This window comes from Martes martes (genome assembly GCF_963455335.1).
Source record: "Martes martes genome assembly, chromosome: 15".
NCBI lineage: Eukaryota > Metazoa > Chordata > Mammalia > Carnivora > Mustelidae > Martes > Martes martes.
The window spans coordinates 68,924,814-68,952,401 of NC_137903.1; the positions used below are offsets into that span (position 1 = coordinate 68,924,814).

A 27,588-nucleotide genomic window follows, 5' to 3' on the forward strand; every position below is an offset into this window, starting at 1 on the left:
AGGTTGGAAAAGCTCATGCTGCTTATACAAGTGTGGTTACTTATCTGCAGACTCACCTTCCTGGAATGAGTAACAACTAGGCCTACGAGTGTCCCAATTGCCCATGAATCCTCCTTTGACTTCTTAATATACAGAGGAAATTGTGTTTTGCTCCGTGACAAAAGGTGCTAGCTTCCCCTACAGAACATCCCTGCAGAACATCAATAAGTTTGGAGGCAGTGAGAACTAACACAGATCCTATCCCCTCATGAGTTTAAGTTTGTCCTTTCCACTCCCAATTTACAACCATCTTCCCTTCCCAATTGTCTGTCCAAAGGATGTCAAGCCCCAGCATCAGACATTTTGAAAATAACTTTGCAAAGACAGTTTAATGAGTTCCCACAATAATATAAGACCAAGTATCAGGAACATATCTTTGTACGTATGTATGTGTATCCTCTAATGATTCTGCCTCTTGGATTGAGCCCATTCATAAACGCTCAGCAAACAGGGAATAGAGAGATACTTTCTCAATCTGATAAAAAGTGCCTATAAAAGAACCTACACTGTCTGGTATATTTAATGGTGAAAAACTGAACTTTCTAGTTAATATCAGGAATAATACAAGGACGCCCAATCTCACCACTATCACTAAACATAGCGCATATATCCGAGATACGGAAGGTTTGGTTCCACACCACAATAAAGCACGCATCACAATAAAGTGCGTCAAATGAACTTTTCCATTCCCCAGGGCACACAGAAGTTAGGTCTACATCATACTGTAGTCTGTTGAACGTGCAAAGCACGTCGTTTAAAAATACAGCGTACATACCTGATCTAATTAAATGATACTTTACTAAAAAATGCTAACCGTCATCTATACTTTCAGCAAGTCCTAATCTTTTTGCTGCTGTAGGGTCCTGCCTCAGTGCTGAGACCAGGGTGGTGGCTGCTGAATACTGGGTGGCTGGGCAACAACTTAAAATAAGACAACAGTGAAGGTTTCCTATCAATTGGCTCTTCCTCTCACAATTTCTCTGTAGCATGAGACACTATTTTGTTATAGCATTTTACCCATAAGGAATCATTTTTCAAAACTGCAGTCAATCCTTTCAAACCCTCCTGCTGCTTTATCAACTAAGCTTATGTAATATCCTAAATCCTTTGTCATCATTTCAACAGTCCTCACAGCATCTTCACCAGGGGTAGATTCCATCTCAAGAAACACTTTCTTTGCTCATCCATATGAATCAACTCATTTGTTTGATTTTGATCCTGAGACGGATGCAATTCAGTCCCATCTTCAGGCTCCATCCAAGTCTCATGCTGGTTCTCTTGCTATTTCTACCACATCTGCAGGTACCTACTCCACTGAAGCCTTGAACCACTCAAAGTCCCTGTTTAGAATCGGTTTCTGCCAAACTCCTGTTAACAATGACATTTTGACCTCTTCCTGTCAATCAAAAATGTTCTTAATCGCATCTAGAACAGGAAGTCCATTCTAGGGTTTCAATTTACTTTGACCAGATCCATCAGAGGATTCACAATCTACGGCAGCTATGGCCTTACAAAATTTAATTCTTCAATAGTAAGACATGAAAGTTGAAATGAATCCTTGGTCTAAGGGCTATAGAATGTTGTGTTAGCAGGTGAAAAAACACAGTAATTTTTTTTTTAAAGATTTTATTTATTTATTTGACAGGCAGAGATCACAAGCAGGCAGAGAGGCAGGCAGAGAGAGAGGAGGAAGCAGGCTCCCCGCTGAGCAGAGAGCCCGATGTGGGGCTTGATCCCAGGACGCTGAGACCATGACCTAAGCCGAAGGCAGAGGCTTAACCCACTGAGCCACCCAAGCGCCCCCAAAACAACAGTAATCTTGATATAAATCTCCACCAGAGATCTTGGATGACCAGGAACATTGTCGTGAGCAGAAATATTTTAAAAGGAACCTTTTTTTCCTGAGCAACAGGTCTCAACAGTGGGCTTAAAACATTCAGTAAACCACGTTGTAAACACATGTGCTGCCATCCAGGCTTTACCGTTCTATTTATACAGCACAGACAGAATAGATTTAACATAATTCTTAGGGCCCTGGAATTTTCATTTTTCTTAACCATTTTTTTTTAAGTTTTATTATTTATTTGACAGAGAGAGCAGAGGCAAAGTGGGGGGCAGAGGGAGAGGGAGAAGCAGACTCACTGCTGAGCAGGGAGCCCAATGCGGGGCTCGATCCCAGGACCCCGGGATCATGACCTGAGCAGAAGGCAGAGGCTTAAACAACTGAGCCAGCCAGGCGCCCCAGGCCCTAGGATTTTCAAAATGGTAAATGAGCACTGGCTTCAACTTAAAGTCACCACCTGTCTTTTGAAGCCTTAAAGCCAACAGGTATTGACTTCTCTTCTTTAACTATTCAAGTCCTGGATCGCATCTTCTCACAGAAGACTATTCAACAGAATGCGCTTTCACCTGCACTGAAAATCTGTTATTTACTGTAGCCACTTCCATTAATTAACTTGTGAGAACTTCTCGAGAACACACTGCAATTTCTACATCAGCACTTGCTGTATCACCTTGCTCTTGTACATTACGGAGACGGTGCCTTTCCTTAAACTTTATGAATGAACCTCTGCCAGCTTCAAACTTTTCTTTTTCAGGTTTCTCACCTCCCTCAGACTTCATACAGTTGAAGAGAGTTAGGGCCTTGCTCTGAATTAGGCTTTGGCATAAGGGAACGTTGTGGCTAGTTTGAATTTCTATCCAGACTACTAAACCTTTCTCCATAACAGCAACAGGACTGTTTCACTTTCTTGTCAGTCAGTTATGTGTTCACTGGAGTAGCACTTTTAATTTCCTTCAAGAACTCTTCTTTTGCATTCACAACTTGGCTACCTGTGGCACAAGAGGCCACCCTTCAGCCTATCTGTTTTCAACATGCCTTCCTCACTAAGCTTAATCATTTTTTTTTAAAGGATTTTATTTACTTGAAAGAGAGAGACACAGCAAGAGAGGGAACACAAGCAGGGGGAGTGGGAGGAGGAGAAGCAGGCTTCCCACCGAGCAGGGAGCCTGACATGGGACTCAATCCCAGGACCCCAGGATCATGACCCAAGCTGAAGTCGGACGCTCAAAGACTGAGCCACCCAGACGCCCTAAGCTTAATCATTTCTAGCTTTTAATTTAAAGGGAGAGATATGCGACTCTTTCTTTCACTTGAAAGGAACATGGTAGAGTTACTAATTGGCCTGACTTCAATATTTTTGTGTCTCAGGGAATAGGGAGACCCCAAAAGAGGGAAACATGGGGAACAGGTTGTCAGTGGAGCAGACAGAACACACACAACATTCATCAATTAAGTCTACTGTCTTATATGGGCACAGTTTGTGGGGCCCCAAAACAATGACAATAGTAACACCAAAGATTACTGACTGTAGATCACCACAACAATTATTATAAAAATGAAAAAGTCTGAAATATTGTGAGAATTACCAAAATGTGACACAGAGACACAAAGGGAAAAAATGGTATTAGAAAACCAGTGTTTGACACAGGGTTGCCACAAACTTTCAATTTGTAAAAAAAATACAGTATCTGCAAAGTGCAATAAAACAAGACAGGACTGTACTGGAAGTCTTAGCCAATGTGATAATGCAAGAAAAAAAAGAAAAGACATACAGATTGGAGAGGGAGAAAGAAAATAGTTCCTATTGGAAAATGACATTTTTTTTCCATGTAAAAATCCCCAAGAATGTACCCAAAAAACCCCTCCTACAACTGTAAGTGAATTCAGCAAGGTCACAAGACACAAGATCATAACATAGACAAAACTGCATTTTTATATACTGACAACAAACGTTGGAAGTTGAACTTAAAACACAAAACCATCTGTGGGGTGCCTGGGTGGCTCAATCGGTTCAGCATTCAACTCTTGACTTTGGCTCAAGTCATGATCTCAGGGTTGTGAGACCGAGCCCCACATTGGGCTCCACACTGGACACGGGCTCCACACTGATTAAGATTCTCTCACTCTCCCTTTGTCCCTCCCCACCCATGCCTTAAAAAAACAACAAAAACCCACCATTTGTAATTGCTCCAAAGAAAATTAAATATTTAAACATAAATGTACAAAGAAATAAATACAGCATGTTGAGGGGTACGTGGGTGGCTCAGTCGGTTAAGCATCTGCCTTCGGCTCAGGTCATGGTCTCAGGTTCCTGGGATCGAGCCCCGCATAGGGCTCTCTGTTCAGTGGGGAGTCTGCTTCCCCCTCTCTCTCTGCCTGCCTCTCTGCCTACTTGTGATCTCTGTCAAATAAATAAAATCTTTAAAAAAATTAAAAAAAAATACAGCATGTTGAAGATCTATATCCTGATCAATACAAAATGCTGATGAAAGATACCAACAACCTAAACTAATAGAGTGTACCATATTTATGGATCAGAAGACTGAAAACAATGAAAGATGTTAGCTCTCCTGTAACTGATACATAAATCCAATGCAATTCTTATCAAAATCTCAGCAAGGTAATTTGGGGATATGGACAAGTCTATCTTACAATTTATACGGAAAGACACAAGACACAGAATAGCTAAGACAATTTTGAAAAAGACAAACTAAGGGGGGAATGATCACTCAACCTGATGTTAAAACTTACTATATAGCTACAATAAGCAAGAGAGTGTGGTATTTACAAAGGGAATAGAGAACACAGAATTAGATCCACACAAAAACACCCAACTGATTTTTAATGAAGGTGCAGAAGCAATTCGATGGAGGAAATGTGGTCTTTTCCCTTTCAACAAGTGGTGCCAGAGCACCCGCAGACACAAAAGTGCGCTTCAAGCTAACAAAAACTAACACAAAATGGACCTGGACTGAAATACCATTAAAGGGAGAAAGCCTAGGAGACCATCTTTAGGACCTAGGGATAGGTTAAGAGTTCTCAGACCTAATACCAAACACAAATCCATAAAAGGAAAAACTGGTAAATTGGACTACACTGAAGTTAACCACCTTTATTCTGCAAAAGACCCCCTGTGGACAGTGAAAACAAGCTACAGACTGGGAGAAAAAGCAGGCAAACTGCACATCTGACAAAGGACTAGTTCCTGAATTATATGGATAAGGCTCAAAACTCAGTAGTAAAGAACAGTAATAATCTAAACAGAAAATGAGCAAAAAAACATGAAGAGACAGTTCACTGAAAATATAAAAAAGGCAAATAAGTACATAAAAAGATGCTCAACATTAGCCATCTGAGAAATGTAAACTAAAACCATGAGTCACCGGGCGCCTGGGTGGCTCAGTGGGTTAAGCCGCTGCCTTCGGCTCAGGTCATGATCTCGGGGTCCTGGGATCGAGTCCCACATCGGGCTCTCTGCTCAGCAGGGAGCCTGCTTCCCTCTCTCTCTGCCTGCCTCCCTGTCTACTTGTGATCTCTGTCTGTCAAATAAATAAATAAAATCTTTAAAAAAAAAATAAAAAAAATAAAACCATGAGTCACCACTATATACTTAAAGAGATGATGCAGAGAAACTGGATTCCTCAGACATGGTTGATGGGTATGTAAAATGGGATGGCCGCACCGGAAAAAGAATAAGGCATTTCTTAGAAAATTAAACAATGTGCTTACCATACAGCCCAGTAACTGCAATTCTTAGACATTTCTCCCCAAAAGGTGAAAACTTATGTTCATACAAAACTGAATGTTCACAACAGCTTTACACTTGACAGTCAAAAATGGAAACAATCCAAATACCTGTCAACAGGTGAATGGTTAAATGACCATATATCCATACCATGAAACACTAACCAGCAATAACAAAGAATAAGCTTTTAAAACACAACAAAGCGGCTGATCGCTAAGGGAAATATGCCAAATGCAAGAAGCCAATCTCAGAAGGTTACCTGCTGTTATTTATAATGTTAACATATATGTTATTTATGTAACACTCTCGAAATGACAAAATTATAGACATGGAAAGATTAGTAATTGCCAGAGGTTAACAATAGGAAGACAAGAATGTAGCTGTGGCTCTAAAACAGTATCACAAAGGATCACTGTGACGAACTACTGCCTACCTTAATTGTGGTGGTACCCATGTTAATCATTAAAATTAAAATTAATGTTGAAATGCATGGCATACACACACACACACACACAAATAAGTACATATATAACTGAATAAGGTTCATGGATTTATCTATGTCAACTTCCTGGTTGTGATAGTATAATACAGCTTGTGTACGTTGTATAACCATTGGCAGCACTGGTTGAAGAGGACATGGGATCTCTCCAAATTATTTCTTACAACTGCATCATGAATCTACAATTATCTCAAAATAAAAAATTAAAGTACCAAGTTAGAAAGCAAAAAAAACAAAAAACAAAAAACAAAACCCTTCCGACAGAAAAACTCCAAGCTCTAAGTCTTTAATGACAAAATATATCAAATGTTTAAGAAAAGGTAATTTCAATTCTATACAACCTTTCTATAAAAAAAGAAACATCCAACTCATTTATGAGGTCAGCATTACCCTGGTATCAAAAACAGGCAAAAACAGAACTATCAGCTACAATTATAAACGTGTAAGTTATAAGAGAACTGTAAGGGGCATCTGGGTGGCTCAGTCATTAAGCGTCTCCTTTGGCTCAGGTCCTGATCTCAGGGTCCTGGGATCAAGCCCTGCATCGGGCTCCCTGCTCCCAGGAAGCCTCCTTCTCCCTCTCTCACTCCCCCTGCTTGTGTTCCCTCTCTCACTGTCTCTCTCTCTCTCTCTGTCAAATAAATAAAATAAAACCTTAAAAAAAAAAAAAAGAAAGAAAGAAAACTATAAGCTAAGATCTTTTATGAACAAAGACACAAAGTTCCTACCAAAACTCAAGCCAGTAATACACAGAGGATAATTTATCATAACCAAGTAGTATTAGCCCAGGAATTGGATGTTGGCTCAATATTTAAAAAATCATTCAACATGCAAATACACCAAATTAACAGAATCAATGACAAGGAAATTATATAATCATCCTAACAGATGCAGGAAAAAATCCTGACAAAATTCAACGGCTAGTCATGACAAACATTCTCAGCAATCTAAGAAAAGAAGGAAATTTCTTTAAAGGGCATCTACAAAAAAACACACAGTTAACAAGATATTTAATAGTGAAAAACTGAAATGTTTTACAAGATGAGGAATGAAGCAGGGATGCTCACTGTCAGTACTTCCATTCAAGATTCTGGGACAATCCTGGACAGTGCAATTAATCAAGAAAAAGGAAAAAAGAAGAAGAAAAATAGAATACAGGTGAAAAAGGAAGAAGCAAGACTATTTTAATATGCAGTGAGATTATCTACACAAAAATTCCCTAAATCTGCAAAATAAAAATATAAGAAGTGATTGGGGTGAGTGGCTGGCTTAGTTGGTAGAACACGCAACTATCGATCTCAGGGTTGTGAGTTCAAGCCTCACGTTAGCGGTAAAGACATTTAAAAATGAGGAAGAAGAGGGAGAAGAGGAAGAGGAGGAAGTAGAGGAGAAGAGGAAGAGGAGGAAGTAGAGGAGAAGAAGAAGAAAGGAAGAAGCGAGCAGCTTTAGTAGAGCTGCAGGATGTAAGGCCAATAAAAAAAAAAGTCAGCTGTATTTTAACACACCCATAATGAACTGGGTACTGAAATTAAAAAACAAAACCATCTAAAATGGTATTTAGACATTATGTTACAAGGATAAACATAACAAAATATGTGTAAGATCGTACACTGAGAAATAGAAAACATTGCTCAGAAAAATGAAAGAATACCCAAATAACAAGAGAGGCAAAAATGACCATCATTGGTTGGTTGTTCAATACTGTAAAACTACCATTCTCTGAAATAACATAGATTCAACACAATACCAACCAAAACCCCAACAGCCTTTTTTGCAGAAACTGACAAACTGATTCTAATATTTATTTGGGAAGGAGAGGCACCTGGCTGGCTTAGTCGATAGAACATTTAACTCTTTCCTTATCTTTGGGTACTGAGTTCAAGCCCCAGGATGGGCGTAGAGTATATTTAAAAAAAGAAAGAAAGAAAGAAAAGAACCCAGAATAGCCCAAATAATTTTGAACAAAAAGAACTAAGTTCAAAATACTTCAAGCTGACTTCAATATTCACTATAAAGACAAGAAGTACTGGCATAAAGACAGACACATCAATGGAACGTGGTGGAGACATTAATTTACATATATGGCCAATAAATTTTTAACAAAGAGGAAAAGACAGTTTTTTCACACATGATCCTGGAACAACTGCACATTCATATGCAAAGAAATTAAATGATCCTTACCTCACAGCATATATAAAAACTAACTCAAAATTATTCATAGACCTAAAGATAAGGATTAAAAATAGAAAGCTTCTAGGGGAAAAAAAAAAAAAAAACCACAGTATAAATCTTTGTGACCTTGGATTAGGTAAAGATCCCTAAATAGGACACATAAAACATGAACTATAAAAGTTGCTGTTAAGAAAAAGAAAAGACCAAGTAGGAGAAAAATATTTGCAAAATACGTATCTGATTAAGGATTTGTATCAAGAATAAAGAAAGAATTCTTATAATACTAAGTAGGTGAATCTGATTATTTAACCAAAGTATACAGATGGCAAATAAGCCATAAAAGATACTCAACATCATTAATCATTAGGAATAAATCCAATGCAAATTAAAATGATAATGACATTATTATACCTACATATCTAGAAAGGCTAAAATTGGGAAGACTCACAATACCAAGTGCGGTGGGAATGCAGTATGGTACAACTACTTTGGAAAGCAGTCTAGCAACTTCTTATAAAGTTAAATATACTTATACAACTCAGCAATTCGATTGCACGTATTGCCCAAGAAATAAGAAGTTAAAAGGGTCATACTCTAGGTATTTTTCCCAAGGATGAACAAAGTTTCATTATTTGTATTTTCTTTATTAGTCATCAGCAGTGTTTTAAATTTTTTAATCTACGGCAAGTACTTGGTAAACTCACCCTCCCTATTAACTGTTGAGGTTAATAACAATTATAATTATTAAAAATACAAGCCATCTAGAATAGTTTTGCAAAGCTCAAGTCTAAGATCCATGAAATAATCTGGTATGTCAACAGCACCATTTCTAACACGACACAGAACACAAAATAGTAAGGCTAACCACCCCCTGGAGAATCTTTCATTTTAGTTATATGTGTGTATCGTAAGTTGCCATTTAAATGTATTTTTACTGTGGATCATGGTCAAACATTTTAGAAATAGTGACCTAAAACACACCCGTAATATAAATTCTATGTTACCAGCAGCTGCTGTCCCTTCTAAACATTTCCATCCTATACCAGGGAGGGATGAAATCCATAGTAGAGCCATTTCACTGTCCGTAGTTGCTATGATCGATATGCCTGTAGTGGTCTTATCTTCAGGAATTACCAGCTTATTCTCTAACATGTATTTGTCATACTTGACAGTCATTGTTCCCTACTAAAGTCAGACATCTTTCAACTTCCATTGAGATTTCAACACTAAAGAAACAAAGTACAAATATTTCACTAACTTTTCCCTAGTAGCTAACAAGGAAGCATAATTAGAATTCACAGACTCTCCTATAATACACTGTAACTTGGCAAGACATTAGGAAGACCTAGGTAATGTACATGTATTAAGGATATGCTAAAGGATAATCTAAATGTGGGACACCTGGGTGACTCAGCCGGCTAAGCATCCAGCTCTTGATTTCAGCTCAGGTGGTGAACCTAGGGTCGTGGGACCAAGCCATGTGTTGGGCTCCATGCTCAGCAATCTGCTTGAGATTCTCTCAACCTCCTTCTCTCCCCCCATCCCCACCCCCAGCATGCTCTCTAAAATAAATAAGTAAGATCTTTAAAAAAAAAAAAAAAACAACCCCAAATGCAAAATCATCCATTTCAATAAATACTAACTCCAAACGATAGTCAAATGACATAGACTTCCCAACTCCAGTGCAAAGGCATCACTGGCTCCCTGCTATAGTATGAATGGTTGTGTCCCTTCAAAAATTCTACGTTGCAATCCTAACCTCCAGGGTGCTAGAATTAGGAGGTGGGATTTTTGAGAGGCGGTTAGGCTAGGATTAGTGCCCTTATAAAAGAAACCACAGAGAATTAGCGCCTGGAAGCAAGCAGGCCCTCCTTACAGGACCAAGATCCTGATGTGAGCACCCTACTCTCAGCCCTCCAGCCTCTAAACTGTGAGAAATAAATTTGTTGTTAATAATCTACCCAGTGTATGCTATTTTGTCACAGCAGCCCAAGCTGACCAGGACACTGCCTAATCATAGCTTAAGCATTTTATATTAAACATACTATAAACATACTATACATATTAAGCATACTATACATTACATATTAAACATACTATACATTGTGCCTGGGTGGCTCATTTGGTTGAGCGAGTGCCTTCTGCTCAGGTCATGATCCTGGAGTTACAGGATCGGGTCCTGCATCAGGCTCCCTCTGACTCTCTCCCCTCTCATGCTCTCTCTCTCTCTCTTATTCTCTCAAATAAATAAATAAATAAAATCTTAAAAACAAAAACAAAAAAAATACTATACGTTATGGCAAACAACTCCCTAGAAAATTTCCATTACTCTTTTGTCAGTTACTGTCTTTTAATGTAGAAGGGTTAGAAAGTATAAATTCAGGTTGTGAGCAAGTCTTTAAAATGAGAGGAATATGAATAGAAAGAGGAAATGTACAGAAACAAGTATCTTTTACAAGCAATGTTCACATTTACAAAGCTGTGTGTGTATGTGTAAAAGTACTATATAACCGGTAAGTTACTGTAATAATCACTGATTTCCAAAATACTACTCTATAGCTATACAATATCTTAAAAAACTGAAACATTTAAATCTACAGGTGTTTCGGACTCTGGACTTCGATAATTACTCTTTAAGATAAATACTATACTGGAATTTCCATTTGGCCCATAAAGATTACAAAAGCTGACCTAGCCTCTGAATCCATGGTAAAGCAAACAGTCTGTAGGCTCAGGTAAATCTGATAATCTGGAGGCTGTAAGTGAACATATGTATCTTCTTCTTCCAAATAACATATGACAGCTCAGTGGGTTAAGCGGCTGCCTGCGGCTCAGGTCATGGTCCCAGGGTCCTGGGATGGAGCCCCGCATCAGGCTCCCTCCCAGCGGGGAATCTGCTTCTCCCTCTGCCGCCCTTCACCCCTGTGCATGCTCACTCTCAAAAATTTTAAAAAATAACATATGACAAATTATTTATCTTCTTTCCCACAATATAAAAAGATGTTTTATGAACTCCAGTTTTGATAGGAGGAAAAGCAGTAATTAATCAAATTTAAAATCACCTACAAAGCTTGACTACTACTATTGGAAAGACACATGCTATAGTGAAATAATTTGAAATCTCAATGTTACAAGAAAAACCTGTCAATTCTATATGTGAATTTATTTAGTAGTTATTAATTATTAAAAATACAAATAATGGAAATAAATTGGAATAATAATCTACAATAAACAATCAAAACGTTTGAAGTCTCAGAATAAAAAAGGGATCTACTTTCTAAAACTCCTGAACTTGGGCTTTTTAAAAGGCTTTGTAGTAGTCCTTCAAAATATTATTTTTTTAAAAATTCATTAATTCAAGCGCTACTAATGTGGAATTTACTATTTCCCCAACCGTAAGCCAAGATTAGCGTTCTTGGTGTGAAAGAGTTAGAGAACTTAATAGTTTAAAGAAGGTCTACTAAGGCCAAGAAATTACTTCCCAAGCTATTTTCAAATACTTAGAGGGGCGCCTGGGTGACTCAGTGGGTTAAAGCCTCTGCCTTTGGCTCGGGTCATGATCTCGGGGTCCTGGGATCGAGCCCCGCTCGCTTGGGCTCTCTGCTCAGCAAGGAGCCTGCTTCCCCCTCTCTCTACCTGCCTCTCTCCCTACTTGTGATCTCTGCCTGTCAAATAAATTTTAAAAAATCTTAAAAAAAAAAAAAAAACTTAGAAAACCACTTTTAGAGGATGCTGTTTCAAGAATATGCTAATTATGAACTATATATTATTAACACATTTAAAGCATTACCTAAGATAAAAAAACTGCCTCGGGTGTGTATCTCTATACGCATATGTAGATACAGAAATCTGGAAGCCAAGACCCGGACTCTACTGAAGTCAACAGACCCCTCTTCCCAATGCAAACTCCACACCCATTAGGGAGTTAAGCGAGGAAGGGAAAAAAGAAAATGTGTAGTGTCATATTTCATTATTTATTTATTTATTTATTTTAAAGATTTTAGTTATTTATTTGACAGACAGAGATCACAAGTAGGCAGAGAGGCAGGCAGAGAGAGAGGGAAGGAAGCAGACTCCCCGCTGAGCAGAGAGCCCGATGCGGGGCTCGATCCCAGGACCCTGGGATCATGACCTGAGCCGAAGGCAGAGGCTCTAACCCACTGAGCCACCCAGGCGCCCCTAGTTTCGTATTTTAATTGTCATAAATACAGCTGAACTAAATGAGGCAGAACAAAAATTAATAGTTAAAATACGAATCAGTCCGTAAGCTGCCCGACTGACGCAGGACCGACCGAACTCGCGCACGTGGAACGCAGGATTGAAGTGTGTTTCATCAAGCGAACACAAAGTTCTTTTTCAGCAAACATTAAAGGAAATATCGCACATTTTAGGTTGTGTATAAAATTGCTCTGTACAGAGGTTTCATTCTAAAACAACTCAGGACCACTCTGGGCATTTGTCGTGGCGTGAGGACGGTCCCTGCAAAGCCTCGCTAACAGCCGCGGCCCCTCTGCGGAGGGGAGTCCGCGCCCGCGGGAGGGCCGCCCCGCACTTCGACACGACGCAGCCGATTATAGGACCGGACCGGCCTGTTCTTACTGCCCAGGAGGACCTGCACGACCGAACGTGGAAAAGACAAGCGGCAGCGCCACGGCCACAGCAGGGCCGCGTCCACGCAGGTTCACGCGCGGCGGCACTGCTGCAGGTGGACACGCGTGTGCCCGCAGAAACGCGGAGGCCACGCACCGGAGAAGCGGCCCGGGCGGGCGGCGGCGCGGGACGGCCGCCCCGGCCCCACCCAGCCCGGGCAGCGGGGACGCCCGCCGCGTCGCCCGAGACACCGACCACCACCGCGAAGCGCCCGCTCAGCCTCCCAACAACTTACCCCCGGACCGTCCCGTGGGAGGCGGTCGCAGCTGCTCTCGCTGACTCGAAGGCAAAACCGAAGCCCTCGACACCGGGAAAAGGGGCAGGACCGGCCGGCACCAGCTCCACGCGCGCCGCCTTCCAACAAGAGCCGCGCCGCGCCGCACCGAACGCCGCCGCTCCGGGGCTCCGCACTCTCGGCAGCTCCGCCCGGCCCGGGGCTCGCCGAGACGCAAACGGGGCGGCGCCGGCCCCCGCGCCCGGAGGCTGTTTTTAGAAGCCCCACAGGGAACCCGCGGACGCCGGGCGCGCTTCGCAGGGCGGGCGGAGGAGCGCGAAACCCGACACCGTCCCCGCGGCCGGAGCCGAGCGGAGCGCGCCGGGGGCGGGGGCCGGGGCCGGGGGGCGCCGCTCTCGCTCCGAGGCTCCGGCCGGACGCCGCCGGGCCGTGGGCGCGCAGCCCGCCCGCAGCCCGGTCCCGCAGGCCGCCACCGCCCCGGGCCCGCCGGCAGAAACTTCGTCCTTCGGCGGAGCGCGGACGGCGCCGGCGGCGAGCACAGGCGCCAACTTCGGCTCCGAACCGAGCCGCTCGGGAGGCGCGGCGTCTTCTCCCGAGTCCCGCCCCACACGCGCCCCCACACCCCCCCGGCCAGCAGCGTCCGCCGCCCGCCGGCCCCCGAGGAAAACCCGGCAAGGGCGGCGGCCGGCCGCACGCAAGGGGGGGCTCGGCCGCGGGAGGACGCCCGCGCGGGGGCCGCCGGCCGACGCGCACCCAGCACCCCGGGGCCGCCGGGCGCCCCCGCCGACGCGCCGTCCCACGGCCAACAGCCCCCGCGGCGCGGCCCCCTCCCCCACTCCGGGCGGCGACCTCAGCGCCTCCGCCCCCGGGCCCCCCGCTCACCCAGGTAGCGGCTCCGCAGCCGGGACGGGTCCTCCAGCCCGAGGGACCGCTTCCTCACGTCCCACAACAGGTGTGGGCAGGAGCCGCCCCGAGACATGGCTCTGCCGGGCGGGGCCGGAGGGGAGACCACCGCGTGGGGGAGGGGAGGGAGGGGCGGGACACGCGGCTCAGCAGCCGAGCCGCACCGGCACCATCCGCGCGCCGGGCCTCGCGGGCGCAGCGGCTCAGAGGGCGGCGGCGCCCTGGGCCCCGAAGCCCGGCCGCGCCCGGGCCGGCGCTCGCCTCATACTCCCCTCCTCGGACTGCCCGAACGCCAGCGACCAGCAACAGTCCCCTCCCTCGGCCCCTCCGACGCGAGGAGGAGGCGGAGGCGGCCGCGGCTCCTCCCTCTCCTCGTTCTCGGCACCCGCCCGCCCAGCCTTTCTCGCGAGAGGACGGACCCCCGCCCCCCCCCGCCCCCCGGCACGGAGGCCCCCATACGCCACGGCTGCCCTCGCCCGAGAAGAGTGGGCTCGGGACACTGTCTCTAAATCCCTGATTCTCTGTGGGTGAACGAGGGCTGGAGAGAGAGGAAGCTGAGACATGAGGCCTCTCAGTCACGAGTCTCCCCGGAGGAAGCAAGAGCGTTGTGCGCCGTCATCTTTAGTTGGGGCATGAAGGCCCAAAAAGCCCATGTTAACTACGGGCTATCTTAATCAGAGCGAAGGGATTAGAACCTGTGCAGCTTCACTTTCCCTTCTCCAACATGGCCTCGAGGGCAGGAAGGAGAAACGGGACGTTCGCGCTGGGCCCCGCCCCCGCCGCGGCGCGGGCCAATCCCCGTGGGCCGCTCAGTCTGCGCAGGCCCGCTGCCGCTAGGAAGTCAGGTTGGCTTGGGGAGGCGGTCCTTCAGGCACCTGTTGCCATGACTCCTCCCCACTCCGGGCGGCGGGAGGGAAGGAGGCGGACCCGGGGCGGGCCGTCGCCGAGCCTCCGCCCCTCCGTGTTTCCTGGGCCCGGCCACCCGGCGGTTCGTAGGCGGCCGCCGGAGCCGCAGGAAGGGCGCCGCGGGCGAGAGGCGGGCGCGAGGCGCTGGGGAGAAAGTGACGCGTGTCCTTCGCTGTCATCCAGGGAGGAGCCCGCGGCCGCTGTCCCCCTCGGCCGCCCACGACCCGCCGGTCCGCAGAGATGTCGGCCGCCGGCGCCCGGGGCCTTCGGGCCACCTACCACCGGGTCCTGGACAAGGTGGAGCTGCTGCTGCCGGAGAAACTGAGGCCGCTGTACAACCACCCGGCAGGTACCGCGCGCCGCGCCGCTCCCGCTCCCACTCCCGGCCGAGGCCCAGCCGCTGCCCTCGGGGGGCCCGCCTGGCTGGGGCGGCCGGCGTCGTGCGCGCCGCCCGCGTCCGCGTCGCTCGTGGGCCGGAGTCGGAGCGGGCGCCCTCCCGCGCGGGGCCTCGGGCTGGTCCTCCGCCCCTGCCGCGGCCGCACGGGGCCCCGGGGACCGCCCGCCGCCCGCCGGCTCTGCGGTGAAGGTCGCGCCGGTGGCCCGAGGCCTGCAGACGCGCCGGGCCCGGAGCCGCAGTCGCGTCCCGTCCCCCGGGCCCCGGTGTAACGGCTGCGGCGCCGGCGCTCCCTGGCCCCCCCGGGACGCAGCCGGCCCGAGTCCCGCGCGGCCTCCGCGCGTAGGCGTGACCTTGGGGGAGACCCTGGATGGGTTCGTCGCGGTCAAACCCGCTTCGTGGGACGTGGGCGGCGCCGCGCGTGGGTCCTTCCCGGACGCGGGCGGGAGCGCTCGGTCGTGCGCGTGGGTGGGACGCGGGCGGCCCCGGGAGGCCCGGAAGGTCCCGTCTGCCCCGCTCCGCGCTCGGGGTCGGGGCCCGCGGCGGGGCTGCGCCGGACGCCGTGGGGTCTGCCGAGCCGGAGCGCGGGGAAGACGTGCTGTGAGGCGGGGGACAGACGTGCTGCCCAGAAGCTGCGCTTCCGCCGCCGCGGTCAAGACCCTCAGCCGTCGGGGTCCGCGGGAAGGTGGCCCGTCCGCCCCGGAGTGTCCCCTGCGGTGCGCCGGCGAGGCGGGCAGGACGGTCGTGTGGGGTGTGTACTGCACCCTGACGCAGCTGGGACCGTTGCAGAATTTTAAGGAGAGTTCAAGGAGAATTCTGAAGAAGCTTATTCAGTTTATTTGCCTTTTAGTTTTTTTTAAACTAAATTTTTGGGAATTGTTCTGTTTTGTGACGGGTTTTGCAGGAGGGAGGATTGAGCAATGCTTCTGCAGTAATCTGGCTGTGAGAGTCGACTGCATTCTGTGCGGTCAACTTTGACCCTCTTAAGCCTCGTGTTTGGGCTGCAGGGTAAGGCAGAGGAGGGCAAAGGAGGAGCAGCCTTCAACTGCTCAGGTGCAGAAGCAAAGGGTGGTTCTGTAGGGTCTTTTCCGGGGCCTCGGCTCTAACCACTTGTCGTTCCTGCTTTAGTCGTCTTTCAGAGTCAGGAGGAATTGCCTTCGCCTGTAGACTGAGCATCTCATCTGGGTACTCCTGGATTAGTGCAGTCCCTGTCACTCCATGTTCAGTGTAGGGGGAGGAGAACTGGCTCTGAAGCCAGAGGTAGGTCGAAATCTTGGCTCTGTGACCTAGACCCTGAAGCCCCCAGCCTTATTTTTTGGTCTGTAAAATGGAGGTAATAATTATCATTTAAGGATTGTTGTGAAAAGTAAAAGATATGATGGCTTCAGAACCTTTAGCGGGGGAGCCTGGGTGGCCCAGTTGTCAAGCATCAAACTTTGGCTTGGATGGTGATCCCAGGTGGGATCTGCCCCATGTTGAGCTCCCTGCTGGGTGGGAAGTCTGCTGCTTCTCCCACTCCCCCTGCTTGTGTTCCTTCTCTCGCTGTGTCTCTCTCTGACAAATAAATAAAATCTTTAAATAAGTTAATTAATTAAAACATTTAGCAAAGTGTTTGCACTTAGACTCAAAAAATGTTGGTTCCCTCCCTTCTAAGATTTTAACCAATATACATAGTAAGAATATCTATTATTCAGAAGTATTTCTGATTAAAAAGTTGGAGGCACACCCATGAAAAATGGAAAAGCATGAAAAACATAACTGTCGATCCATCAGTATTGAATAAAATCTGAGGAAACACTGATTATTCTCCTACAGTCATCATAGTGACTACGCAAGGTTTTTACGTACTATTTTGCATAATAGTATCTTACTGAATCCTCATTTAAACCTTAGATTACATTCACATCCTGGAGGTTTTTTACAATGATATGCAACGCTAGGATATTAATAGTTGGATATCATACATTGCAGATTCTAAATATCTGAGATTTAATTTTATCACTGGCAGAATGTCTAGTCAGGAAACAAGAATGTGTCTTTATATAGATTTATATTAGAATTATGGTACTATTCTATATTACTATATCGTAATGATATATATTATAGTTAGACCTGCAGCCTTCATCATTCATGTATGTGTTGTTCCTGGCATATTGTGATCTACCTTTATAGAGTAAGAATAGAGTTCCAACCCAATCAAATGTGTGTCCTAGCAAACTCGGTTCTCATAAGGTATGTCACTCTTCACCATCACCACCTGACTGAAAGTATGTGACTCTGCATGAACGAGCTGCATAGCTCTACTCCAGGCATTTGTCAGAAAAATGACCTTGAAGTCATGATGACCAGTGTTTACTTAAAAGCTTAGTCGGGGGAAAAAACATTATTAGTGAAGGAGTGTCATTCCTTTGTATTTTTGAGTCCCCAGATGGGGTGAATTGTCTCAAAGTATGCACAAAATGAAACATTGAATGTAGGAAGAAAACAATACAGCATTCTATTAATGCTTACTATTATTTTATCCTTTTACATTTTCTGCATATATCTTACAAGAGTAAATCAGCATAGTTATATATATAGTTATATAGAACACAATTGAGAGTTCTGTGGAGTCAACATATATACATATACACATTTGTGTAAGTTATATATATAGCGTATAAATACATACAATATTTATGTAGGAGATACATGCTCAAAAAAAGGTTTTTTAAATGATAGGGTCCAATGTTCAAAAGTAGTTAGGAGACCACAGCTCTAAAGAATCCAAAAACTATCCTAAAAGGTGTTCTCAAGGTATAAACTTCCTGTTATAAACAAGTTTTGGGGATATAATGTAAACGTGGTGACTGTAGTTAATACTGTGTTATATATTTGAAAGCTGCTAAGGGAGTAGATCCTAAAAGTTCTTATGACACGAAAAAAATGAGCTAAGTGAGGCAATGGATGCTAACAGAACTTATTATAGTAATAATTTTGCAGAATAAATATATATCAAATCATCATGTTGAACGTCTTAATATACTGGCGGGGTTTTTTTTTGTTTTTTTTAAAGATTTTATTTATTTATTTGAGGGAGAATGAGTGAGAGAGAGCATGAGAGAGGAGAAGGTCAGAGGGAGAAGCAGACTCCCCAAGGAGCTGGGAGCCCAATGCGGGACTCGATCCTGGAAGTCTGGGATCATGACCTGAGCCGAAGGCAGTTGCTCAACCAACTGAGCCACCCAGGCGCCCAAATTAATATACTGTTATATGCCAGTTATATCGCAATAAAACCGGGGGAAATGAATAACAAATAATAAAAATACATAAAAACTATCCTTCGACTAAGTCAGCCCAGGAAACAGTTTTCTGAACCATATCATTTTAGGTACCTCACCGTAGCTCTGCTTTTCTTGAGTTACATTTTTCCTTAAGTGGAAGAACTTTTGAAAAAATAGTTCCGTGAAGTCTGTCTCAGTGCTTAGTGGGCTGTTGCTGGGAATTTTCTCTCCATTACATGGTATTCTCCCTGTGAAGGCTTCAGATCTCAGTAACAGTAAGATTTCCATTTCTCCTACGTAAGAGAATTGTTTTTTCCTTTTTATCTTAAATATCTAAAGACTGTGTTTTAAAATAAAAAACAAGGGCATCTTTGTGGCTCAGTTGGTTCAGTGTGTGACTCTTGATTTTGGCTCAGGTCGTGATCTCACTGTGGTGACACTGAGCCCTGCAACCAGCTCTGCACTGAGTGCAGTCACCTTGAGATTCTCGCCCTCGGCCTCTCCCCCAACTGGAGCTCCCTTGCTCTCTCCCTCTCAGTCAAATAAATAAAATCTTTAAAAATAAAATAAAAACATATTAAGCGAACGCACATTCGCTGTGTGCATAAGGGAATATCTTTATCATGAAAATTCAAAATTAAATACTACGCGGGGGCACCTGCGTGGCTCAGTGGGTTAAAGCTTCTGCCTTCAGCTCAGGTCATGATCCGGGGGTCCTGGGATCGAGCCCCACATCAGCCTCTCTGCTCAGTGGGGAGCCTGCTTCCCCCTCTCTCTCTCTGCCTGCCTCTGCCTACTTGTGATCTCTGTCTGTCAAATAAATAAATAAAATATTTTTAAAAAATTAAATACTAAGGGAAATGGTGTTATACTAGACAGTCTAATGCAACTTAGTTCAGAATATATATTGTTTTATTATATAAATAAAGCCAAATATAGATCAAGTAAATAAACAGTGCAGATGGCCACGTAGTTATGAATTAACATAGTTCTTTAGCATTTCTGTTAGAACTATTTATTTTCTTGTGTCAGAGATTGAAGAATTTTAATGCCAGTCTAGAGTAGATATGTATGTATGTATATACATATGTGTGTGTGTGTGTGTGTGTGTGTGTGTAGATAACTGGATTATATTATATGTCATGTCTAATATGTATTATGTTTATATACACTGTTTATGTTTATATACACTGAACATATGGATATACATATATCTTTTTTTTTTTCAGTAAAAACCTCTGTTACCCTTCAACTTAAAAGAATGAGAACCAAAATAAAAAGATGGGATTTCACATACAACTGTAAAATATTGATGAAAAGTAGGATATCTTTAAACCAGTAGCTGCCAAGAAAGTTGAATTGTTCAATATTTATCGAGGGCCTACTGATACTAGGTACTGTTCTGGCACTTGGGATATGTTAGTGAATAAAATAAAATTCCCTACTCACAGAGATTTTGTATTCTCAGAGGAGATCGTAAAAGAAATATAGTCTGGCTGTAGTTGTTAATTTGATACTTATTATAACTTTTGTCCACTAACCTGATTTTAAGCTAATTTAAAGAAATTAAGAAAGACTATGCTTCACCTAGTTTTATTCAAGAGATATACCAAAGGAGAAGCAAGACCTAAGGAAGGCTATAAATAATTTGACATTTCCAAGTCATGCAAGAATATTAATTTTGGCTATAAGAGGGTATGAAAATGTTTAAAGTATGGTATGACGTAGTAGAAAGGAGCGTCAGAGATCTGAGTTCTTGTCCTTGCTCTGTCTGGAGCTACCGTAACATCTAACTGCCTTTTCCTCTTCAGCTGTTAAAATAAAGGAGCTTGGATTTTCTTTAAGATCCTTTCAGCTGTAATAATCTTCACTTTGGTACTCTTACTAGAGCTTTTCTTAGTTTCAGACCTTTCAAGAAACTCATTTCATTGGGGTCAACTATGTAATTATTATTAAGTTAGGATTTGGGGATCTTAGTTTTTAATCCTTGCTGTGCTATATATTTTACACAGGTAATTCCACGTTTCTGGGCCTCATTATCTTCCTAAATCTAAAAGTCAATGATTCTTTGTAACTGAACAAATAATATAAATTTAAAATGTGTCAACCCTAAAATGTTTATTAGCTATTTTAGCTAATTGTTTCACCTGTTATTTTACTTCAGCATTTGTACCAAAGCCTGTTTTCAATTGACATTTTAAGAATCATTATATACCTTTGATGTTTTAGGGGCTATCTGAGTGATGGCTGTTTCCAAGGCTTTTCCAAAAGTACAAAGATTACATGATTCTAAAATGGTAACCCAATCATGTTCTTAGTGTGAAATCAGAACTAGTTTTAGTACAAATAAAAATAAGTAACTTTTGAGCCAAGACCAACTTCACTCACCAAGGAGAACAGCGGAATTCCAGAGGAGGAGAAAGCAAATCTTATCTGGACAAAATGACAAGGCGGAAAAACTCACCACAAAAAAAAGAACAAGAGGCAGTACCGAAGGCTGGAGACCTAATCAATACAGACATTGGTAATATGACAGATCTAGAGTTCAGAATGACAATTCTCAAGGTTCTAGCCGGGCTCGAAAAAGGCATAGAAGATATTAGAGAAACCCTCTCCGAAGAGATAAAAGCCCTTTCTGGAGAAATAAAAGAACTAAAATCTAACCAAGTTGAAATCAAAAAAGCTATTCATGAGGTGCAATCAAAAATGGAAGCTCTTACTGCTAGGGTAAATGAGGCAGAAGAAAGAATTAGTGACATAGAAGACCAAATGACAGAGAATAAAGAAGCTGAGCAAAGGAGAGACAAACAAATACTGGACCATGGGGAGAGAATTCGAGAGATAAGCAACACCATAAGACGACACAACATTAGAATAATTGGGATTCCAGAAGAAAAAGAAAGAGAGGGGAGCAGAAGGTATATTGGAGAGGATTATTGGAGAGAATTTCCCTAATATGGCAAAGGGAACAAACATCAAAATCCAGGAGATGCTAAGAACGCCCCTCAAAATCAATAAAAATAGGTCCACACCTCGTCACCTGATAGTAAAATTTACAAGTCTTAGCGACAAAGAGAAAATCCTGAAAGCAGCCGGGAGAAAAAAAGTCGGTAACATACAAGGGTAAAAACATTAGAATGGCAGCAGACCTATCCACAGAGACCTGGCAGGCCAGAAAGAACTGGCATGGTATATTCAGAGCACTAAACGAGAAAAACATGCAGCCAATATCCGGCTAGGCTATCATTGAAAATAGAAGGAGAGATAAAGAGCTTCCAGGACAAACAAAAGCTGAAAGAATTTGCAAACACCAAAAAAGCTCTAAGGAAATATTGAAAGAGAGACCCTAAAAGTAGTAGATCAGAAAGAACCAGAGACAATATACAGTAACAGTCACCTTACAGGCAATACAATGGCACTAAATTCATATCTCTCCATAGTTACCCTGAATGTTAATGGGCTAAATGCCCCAATCAAAAGACACAGGGTATCAGAATGGATAAAAAAACAAAACCCATCAATATGCTGTCTACAAGAAACTCATTTTAGACCCGAAGACACCTCTAGATTTAAAATGAGGGGGTGGAAAACAATGTACCATGCTAATGGACATCAGAAGAAAGCTGGGGTGGCAATCCTTATATCAGATCAATTAGATTTTAAGCCAAAGACTATAATAAGAGATGAGGAAGGACACTATATCATACCCAAAGGGTCTGTCCAACAAGAAGACCTAACAATCTTAAATATCTATGCCCCTAACATGGGAGCAGCCAACTATATAAACCAATTAATAACAAAATCAAAGAAATACATCGACAGTAATACAATAATAGCAGGGGACTTTAACACTCCCCTCACTGAAATGGACAGATCATCTAAGCAAAAGATCAACAAGGAAATTAAGGCCTTAAATGACACACTGGACCAGATGGACATCACAGATCTATTCAGAACATTCCAGCCCAAAGCAACAGAATATACATTCTTCTCTAGTGCACATGAAACATTCTCCAGAATAGACCACATCCTGGGTCATAAATCAGGTCTCAACCAGTACCAAAAGATTGGGATCATTCCCTGCATGTTTAGAGACCACAATGCTCTGAAGCTAGAACTCAATCACAAGAGGAAATTTGGAAAGAACACAAATACATGGAGACTAAACAGCATCCTTCTAAAAAATGAATGGGTCACCCAGGAAATTAAAGAAGAATTGAAAAAAATCATGGAAACAAATGATAATGAAAACACAACGGTTCAAAATCTGTGGGACACAACAAAGGCAGTCCTGAGAGGAAAATATATAGCGGTGCAAGCCTTTCTCAAGAAACAAGAAAGGTCTCAAATACACAACCTAACCCTACACCTAAAGGAGCTGGAGAAAGAACAACAAAGAAAGCCCAAATCCAGCAGGAGAAGAGGAATCATAAAGATCAGAGCAGAAATCAATGAAACAGAGACTAAAAAAAACAATAGAACAAATCAACAAAACTAGGAGCTGGTTCTTTGAAAGAATTAATAAAATTGACAAACCCCTGGCCAGATTTATCAAAAAGAAAAGAGAAAGGACGCAAATAAATAAAATCATGAATGAAAGAGGAGAGATCACAGCCAGCACCAAAGAAATCTAAACAATTATAAGAACATACTACGAGCAACTCTACGCCAACAAATTTGACAATCTGGAAGAAATGGATACATTTCTAGAGACATATAAACTACCACAACTGAACCAGGAAGAAATAGGAAACCTGAACAGACCCATAACCAGTAAGGAGATTGAAACGGTCATCAAAAATCTCCAAACAAACAAAAGTCCAGGACCAGACGGCTTCCCAGGGGAATTCTACCAAACATTTAAAGAAGAATTAATTCCTATTCTCCTGAAAAAATAGAAATGGAAGGAAAATAGAAATGGAAAATAGAACATAGAAAAGGAAAATAGAAAAATAGAAACGGAAGGAAAACTTCCAAATTCATTTTATGAGGCCAGCATCACCTTGACCCCAAAACCAGACAAGGATCCCACCAAAAAAGAGAATTACAGACCAATATCCTTGATGAACACAGATGCGAAAATTCTCACCAAAATACTGGCCAATAGGATCCAACAGTACATTAAAAGGATTATTCACCACGACCAAGTGGGATTTATTCCAGGGCTGCAAGGTTGGTTCCACATCCGCAAATCCATCAATGTGATACAATACATTAATAAAAGAAAGAATAAGAACCATATGATACTCTCAATAGATGCTGTAAAAGCATTTGGCAAAGTGCGGCATCCCTTCCTGATTAAAACTCTTCAAAGTGTAGGGATAGAGGGCACATACCTCAATATCATCAAAGCCATCTATGAAAAACCCACCGCAAATATCATTCTCAATGGAGAAAAACTGAAAGCTTTTCCGCTAAGGTCAGGAACACGGCAGGGATGTCCATTATCACCACTGCTGTTCAACATAGTACTAGAAGTCCTAGCCTCAGCAATCAGACAACAAAAAGAAATTAAAGGCATCCGAATTGGCAAAGAAGAAGTCAAATTATCACTCTTTGCAGATGATATGATACTATATGTGGAAAACCCAAAAGGCTCCACTCCAAAACTGCTAGAACTTGTACAGGAATTCAGTAAAGTGTCAGGATATAAAGTCAATGCACAGAAATCAGTCGCATTTCTTTACACTAACAACAAGACAGAAGAAAGAGAAATTGAGGAGTCAGTCCCATTTACAATTGCACCCAAAACCATAAGATACCTAGGAATAAATCTAACCAAAGAGGCAAAGAATCTATACTCAGAAAACTATAAAGTACTCATGAAAGAAATTGAGGAAGACACAAAGAAATGGAAAAATATTCCATGCTCATGGATTGGAAGAACAAATATTGTGAAAATGTCTATTCTACCTAAAGCAATCTACACTGTTAATGCAATCCCTATCAAAATCCCATCCATTTTTTTTAAAGAAATAGAACAAATAATCCTAAAATTTATATGGAACCAGAAAAGACCTCGAATAGCCAAAGGAATATTGAAAAAGAAAGCCAAAGTCGGTGGCATCACAATTCCAGACTTCAAGCTCTATTACAAAGCTGTCATCATCAAGACAGTATGGTACTGGCACAAAAACAGACACACAGATCAATGGAACAGAATAGAGAGCCCAGAAATAGACCCTCAACTCTATGGTCAACTAATCTTCGACAAAGCAGGAAGGAATGTCCAATGGAAAAAAGACAGCCTCTTCAACAAATGGTGCTGGGAAAATTGGACAGCCCCATGCAGAAAAATGAAATTGGACTGTTTCCTTACACCACACATGAAAATAGACTCAAAATGGATGAAGGACCTCAATGTGAGAAAGGAATCCATCAAAATCCTTGAGGAGAATGCAGGCAGCAATCTCTTTGACCTCAACCACAGCAGCTTCTTCCTAGGAACATCGCCAAAGGCAACAGAAGCAAGGGCAAAAATGAACTATTGGGATTTCATCAAGATCAAAAGCTTTTGCACAGCAAAGGAAACAGTTAACAAAACCAAAAGACAACTGACAGAATGGGAGAAGATATTTGCAAACGACATATCAGATAAAGGGCTAGCATCCAAAATCTGTAAAGAGCTTATCAAACTCAACACCCAAAGAACAAATAATCCAGTCAAGAAATGGGCAGAGGACATGAACAGACATTTCTGCAAAGAAGACATCCAGATGGCCAACAGACACATGAAAAAATGCTCCACATCACTCGGCATCAGGGAAATACAAATCAAAACCACAATGAGATACCACCTCACACCAGTCAGAATGGCTAAAATTAACAAGTCAAGAAATGACAGATGCTGGCGAGGATGCGGAGAAAGGGGAACCCTCCTCCACTGTTGGTGGGATTGCAAGCTGGTGCAACCACTCTGGAAAACAGTGTGGAGGTTCCTCAAAAAACTGAAAATAGAGCTACCCTATGACCCAGCAATTGCACTACTGGGTGTATATCCTAAAGATACAAACGTGGTGCTCCGAAGGGGCACATGCACCCGAATGTTTATAGCAACAATGTCCACGATAGCCAAACTGGGGAAAGAACCTAGATGTCCATCAATGGATGAATGGATAAAGAAGAAGTGGTATATATACACAATGGAACACTATGCAGCCATCAAAAGAAATGAAATCTTGCCATTTGCGATGACGTGGATGAAACTAGAGGGTATTATGCTTAGCGAAATAAGTCAGTCAGAGAAAGACAACTATCATATGATCTCTTTGATATGAGGAAGTGGAGATGCAAGGTGGGGGGGTTGGGGGGAGGTAGGAAAAGAAAAAATGAAAGAAGATGGGATTGGGAGGGAGACAAACCATAAAAGACTCAATCTCAAAAAACAGACTGAGGGTTGCTGGGGGTAGGGGGGACAGGAGAGGGTGGTGGGGATATGGACATTGGGGAGGATATGTGCTATGATGAGTGCTGTGAAACGTGTAAACCTGGCGATTCACAGACCTGTACCCCTGGGGATAAAAATATATTATATTTTTATTAAAATAAATTAATTAAAAAAATAAGTAACTTTTGACAGTCCATATCTATATCAAGGAGTAACATTTACAAATTCTAAGGATTTGTAAGTGTTGCTCACATGATAGCAAAGAGGGGATTTCTTAGTATATGAAACTTAGAAGAATGTTGAGGAATGTTAAAAGCAGCAAACCATAGAGAAATGATCTGAAAGGACAAGAAGAAGTAGTGAAAAGCATTAAATGAGAAACTTTATTTTTCACGTTGGCACATCGCGAGCATCTCAATATTTGTATGTGTGCATGTTTGCATGCATGTGACGTTATTCTGTGCCAGAAAGGAAGTATCTGTATCTGAATTCGTACTTGTCTAAATTGACTTGACTTGACTAAATTTACTTGACTTGAAAATGATCAGTAAGATAAAATGAAAAGGTGAACTAAAATAAGTTTTCTTGGGGCGCCTGGGTGGCTTAGGGGGTGAAGCCTCTGCCTTCAGCTCAGGTCATGATCTCAGGGTCGTGGGATCGAGCCCCGCTCGCTTGGGCGCTCTGCTCAGCAGGGAGCCTGCTTCCCCCTTCTCTCTGCCTGCTTCTCTGCCTACTTGTGATCTCTGCCTGTCAATAAATAAATAAAATATTTTAAAAATAAAATAAAATAAGTTTTCTTGAAATTTTTTTTAGTTCTTTGTACGCTAGGTATTGCTCAACCACTGTTTTCTTGACAATGAAGAAGACACTATTTGTTTGCATATATAGCTTTCCAACTCTGATTATTTATGTTACTTGTCAGCATCCTCTGATATCTCAGAAATATTAGAAATTTAGAATGTCTTATAATACCTATTTGCTAATGATATTTTTAAATTTAGTGCTTAGCAGTTGTTAAAATAATTGGAGGCTTGTTTTTAGTTTAAAATTATTCACTAACTAAAATATTCATACCTCCCTTGGTCCAGGTTATAGCAACCGTAATTACATGTTTGAAGTTTTTTGTTCGGTTTGGTTGTGAGGAAGAGGAACGAGTAATATTTTAAAACTGTCATCTGGCTTGGGGCAGTTGAGTAAATTAGTTACCAAGCAAACACTTACTGAAAAGCTCTACTGTTCATTAACTCTGAAGGAGCAAATATTTAAACTCATAAAGAAACCAGAACCTAGAGGCATGTTTAGGCAACAGTTTTGAGGGTGGCAAAGAAGGAAGCATCAGTTTTGAAATAGGAAGAAAGGAATTGGCAGAGAAGCCCAAAGCCAGAGACCAAAATGATGTGCTGACTTACCCTTGAGTGATGGCGCCAAGCCTCCTGCAGGGATTAAAAAGTAAACTTAGTAATTGATAATGCATATGACTCAGAGACTTTGTATATGGGAAAGAAAAATAAGCCAGGTGTGCTGTGATAGGAATCCCAGAAGCTCAAGCTAA

At 43.0% G+C, this 27,588-nt stretch overlaps 2 protein-coding genes across 7 annotated transcripts in view; one reads left to right on the forward strand and one right to left on the reverse strand.

Moving 5' to 3' along the window:
- DCAF6 (DDB1 and CUL4 associated factor 6) overlaps window positions 1–14,420 on the reverse strand; it is a 142,823-nt gene extending 128,403 nt beyond the window's left edge. For all 6 annotated transcript variants that reach the window (XM_080824067.1, XM_080824066.1, XM_080824065.1 and 3 more), the window contains exon 1: window positions 14,066–14,420. In XM_080824067.1, the coding sequence (XP_080680193.1) occupies window positions 14,066–14,162 (97 nt within the window). In that variant the 5' untranslated portion in view covers window positions 14,163–14,420. The remainder of the gene's footprint in view (window positions 1–14,065) is intronic.
- A 562-nt stretch (window positions 14,421–14,982) lies between these two features.
- Window positions 14,983–27,588, forward strand: part of MPC2 (mitochondrial pyruvate carrier 2) — a 29,345-nt gene continuing 16,739 nt past the window's right edge. The window contains exon 1 of the mRNA XM_080824129.1: window positions 14,983–15,341. Coding sequence (XP_080680255.1) covers window positions 15,233–15,341 — 109 coding nt within the window. The 5' untranslated portion in view covers window positions 14,983–15,232. The remainder of the gene's footprint in view (window positions 15,342–27,588) is intronic.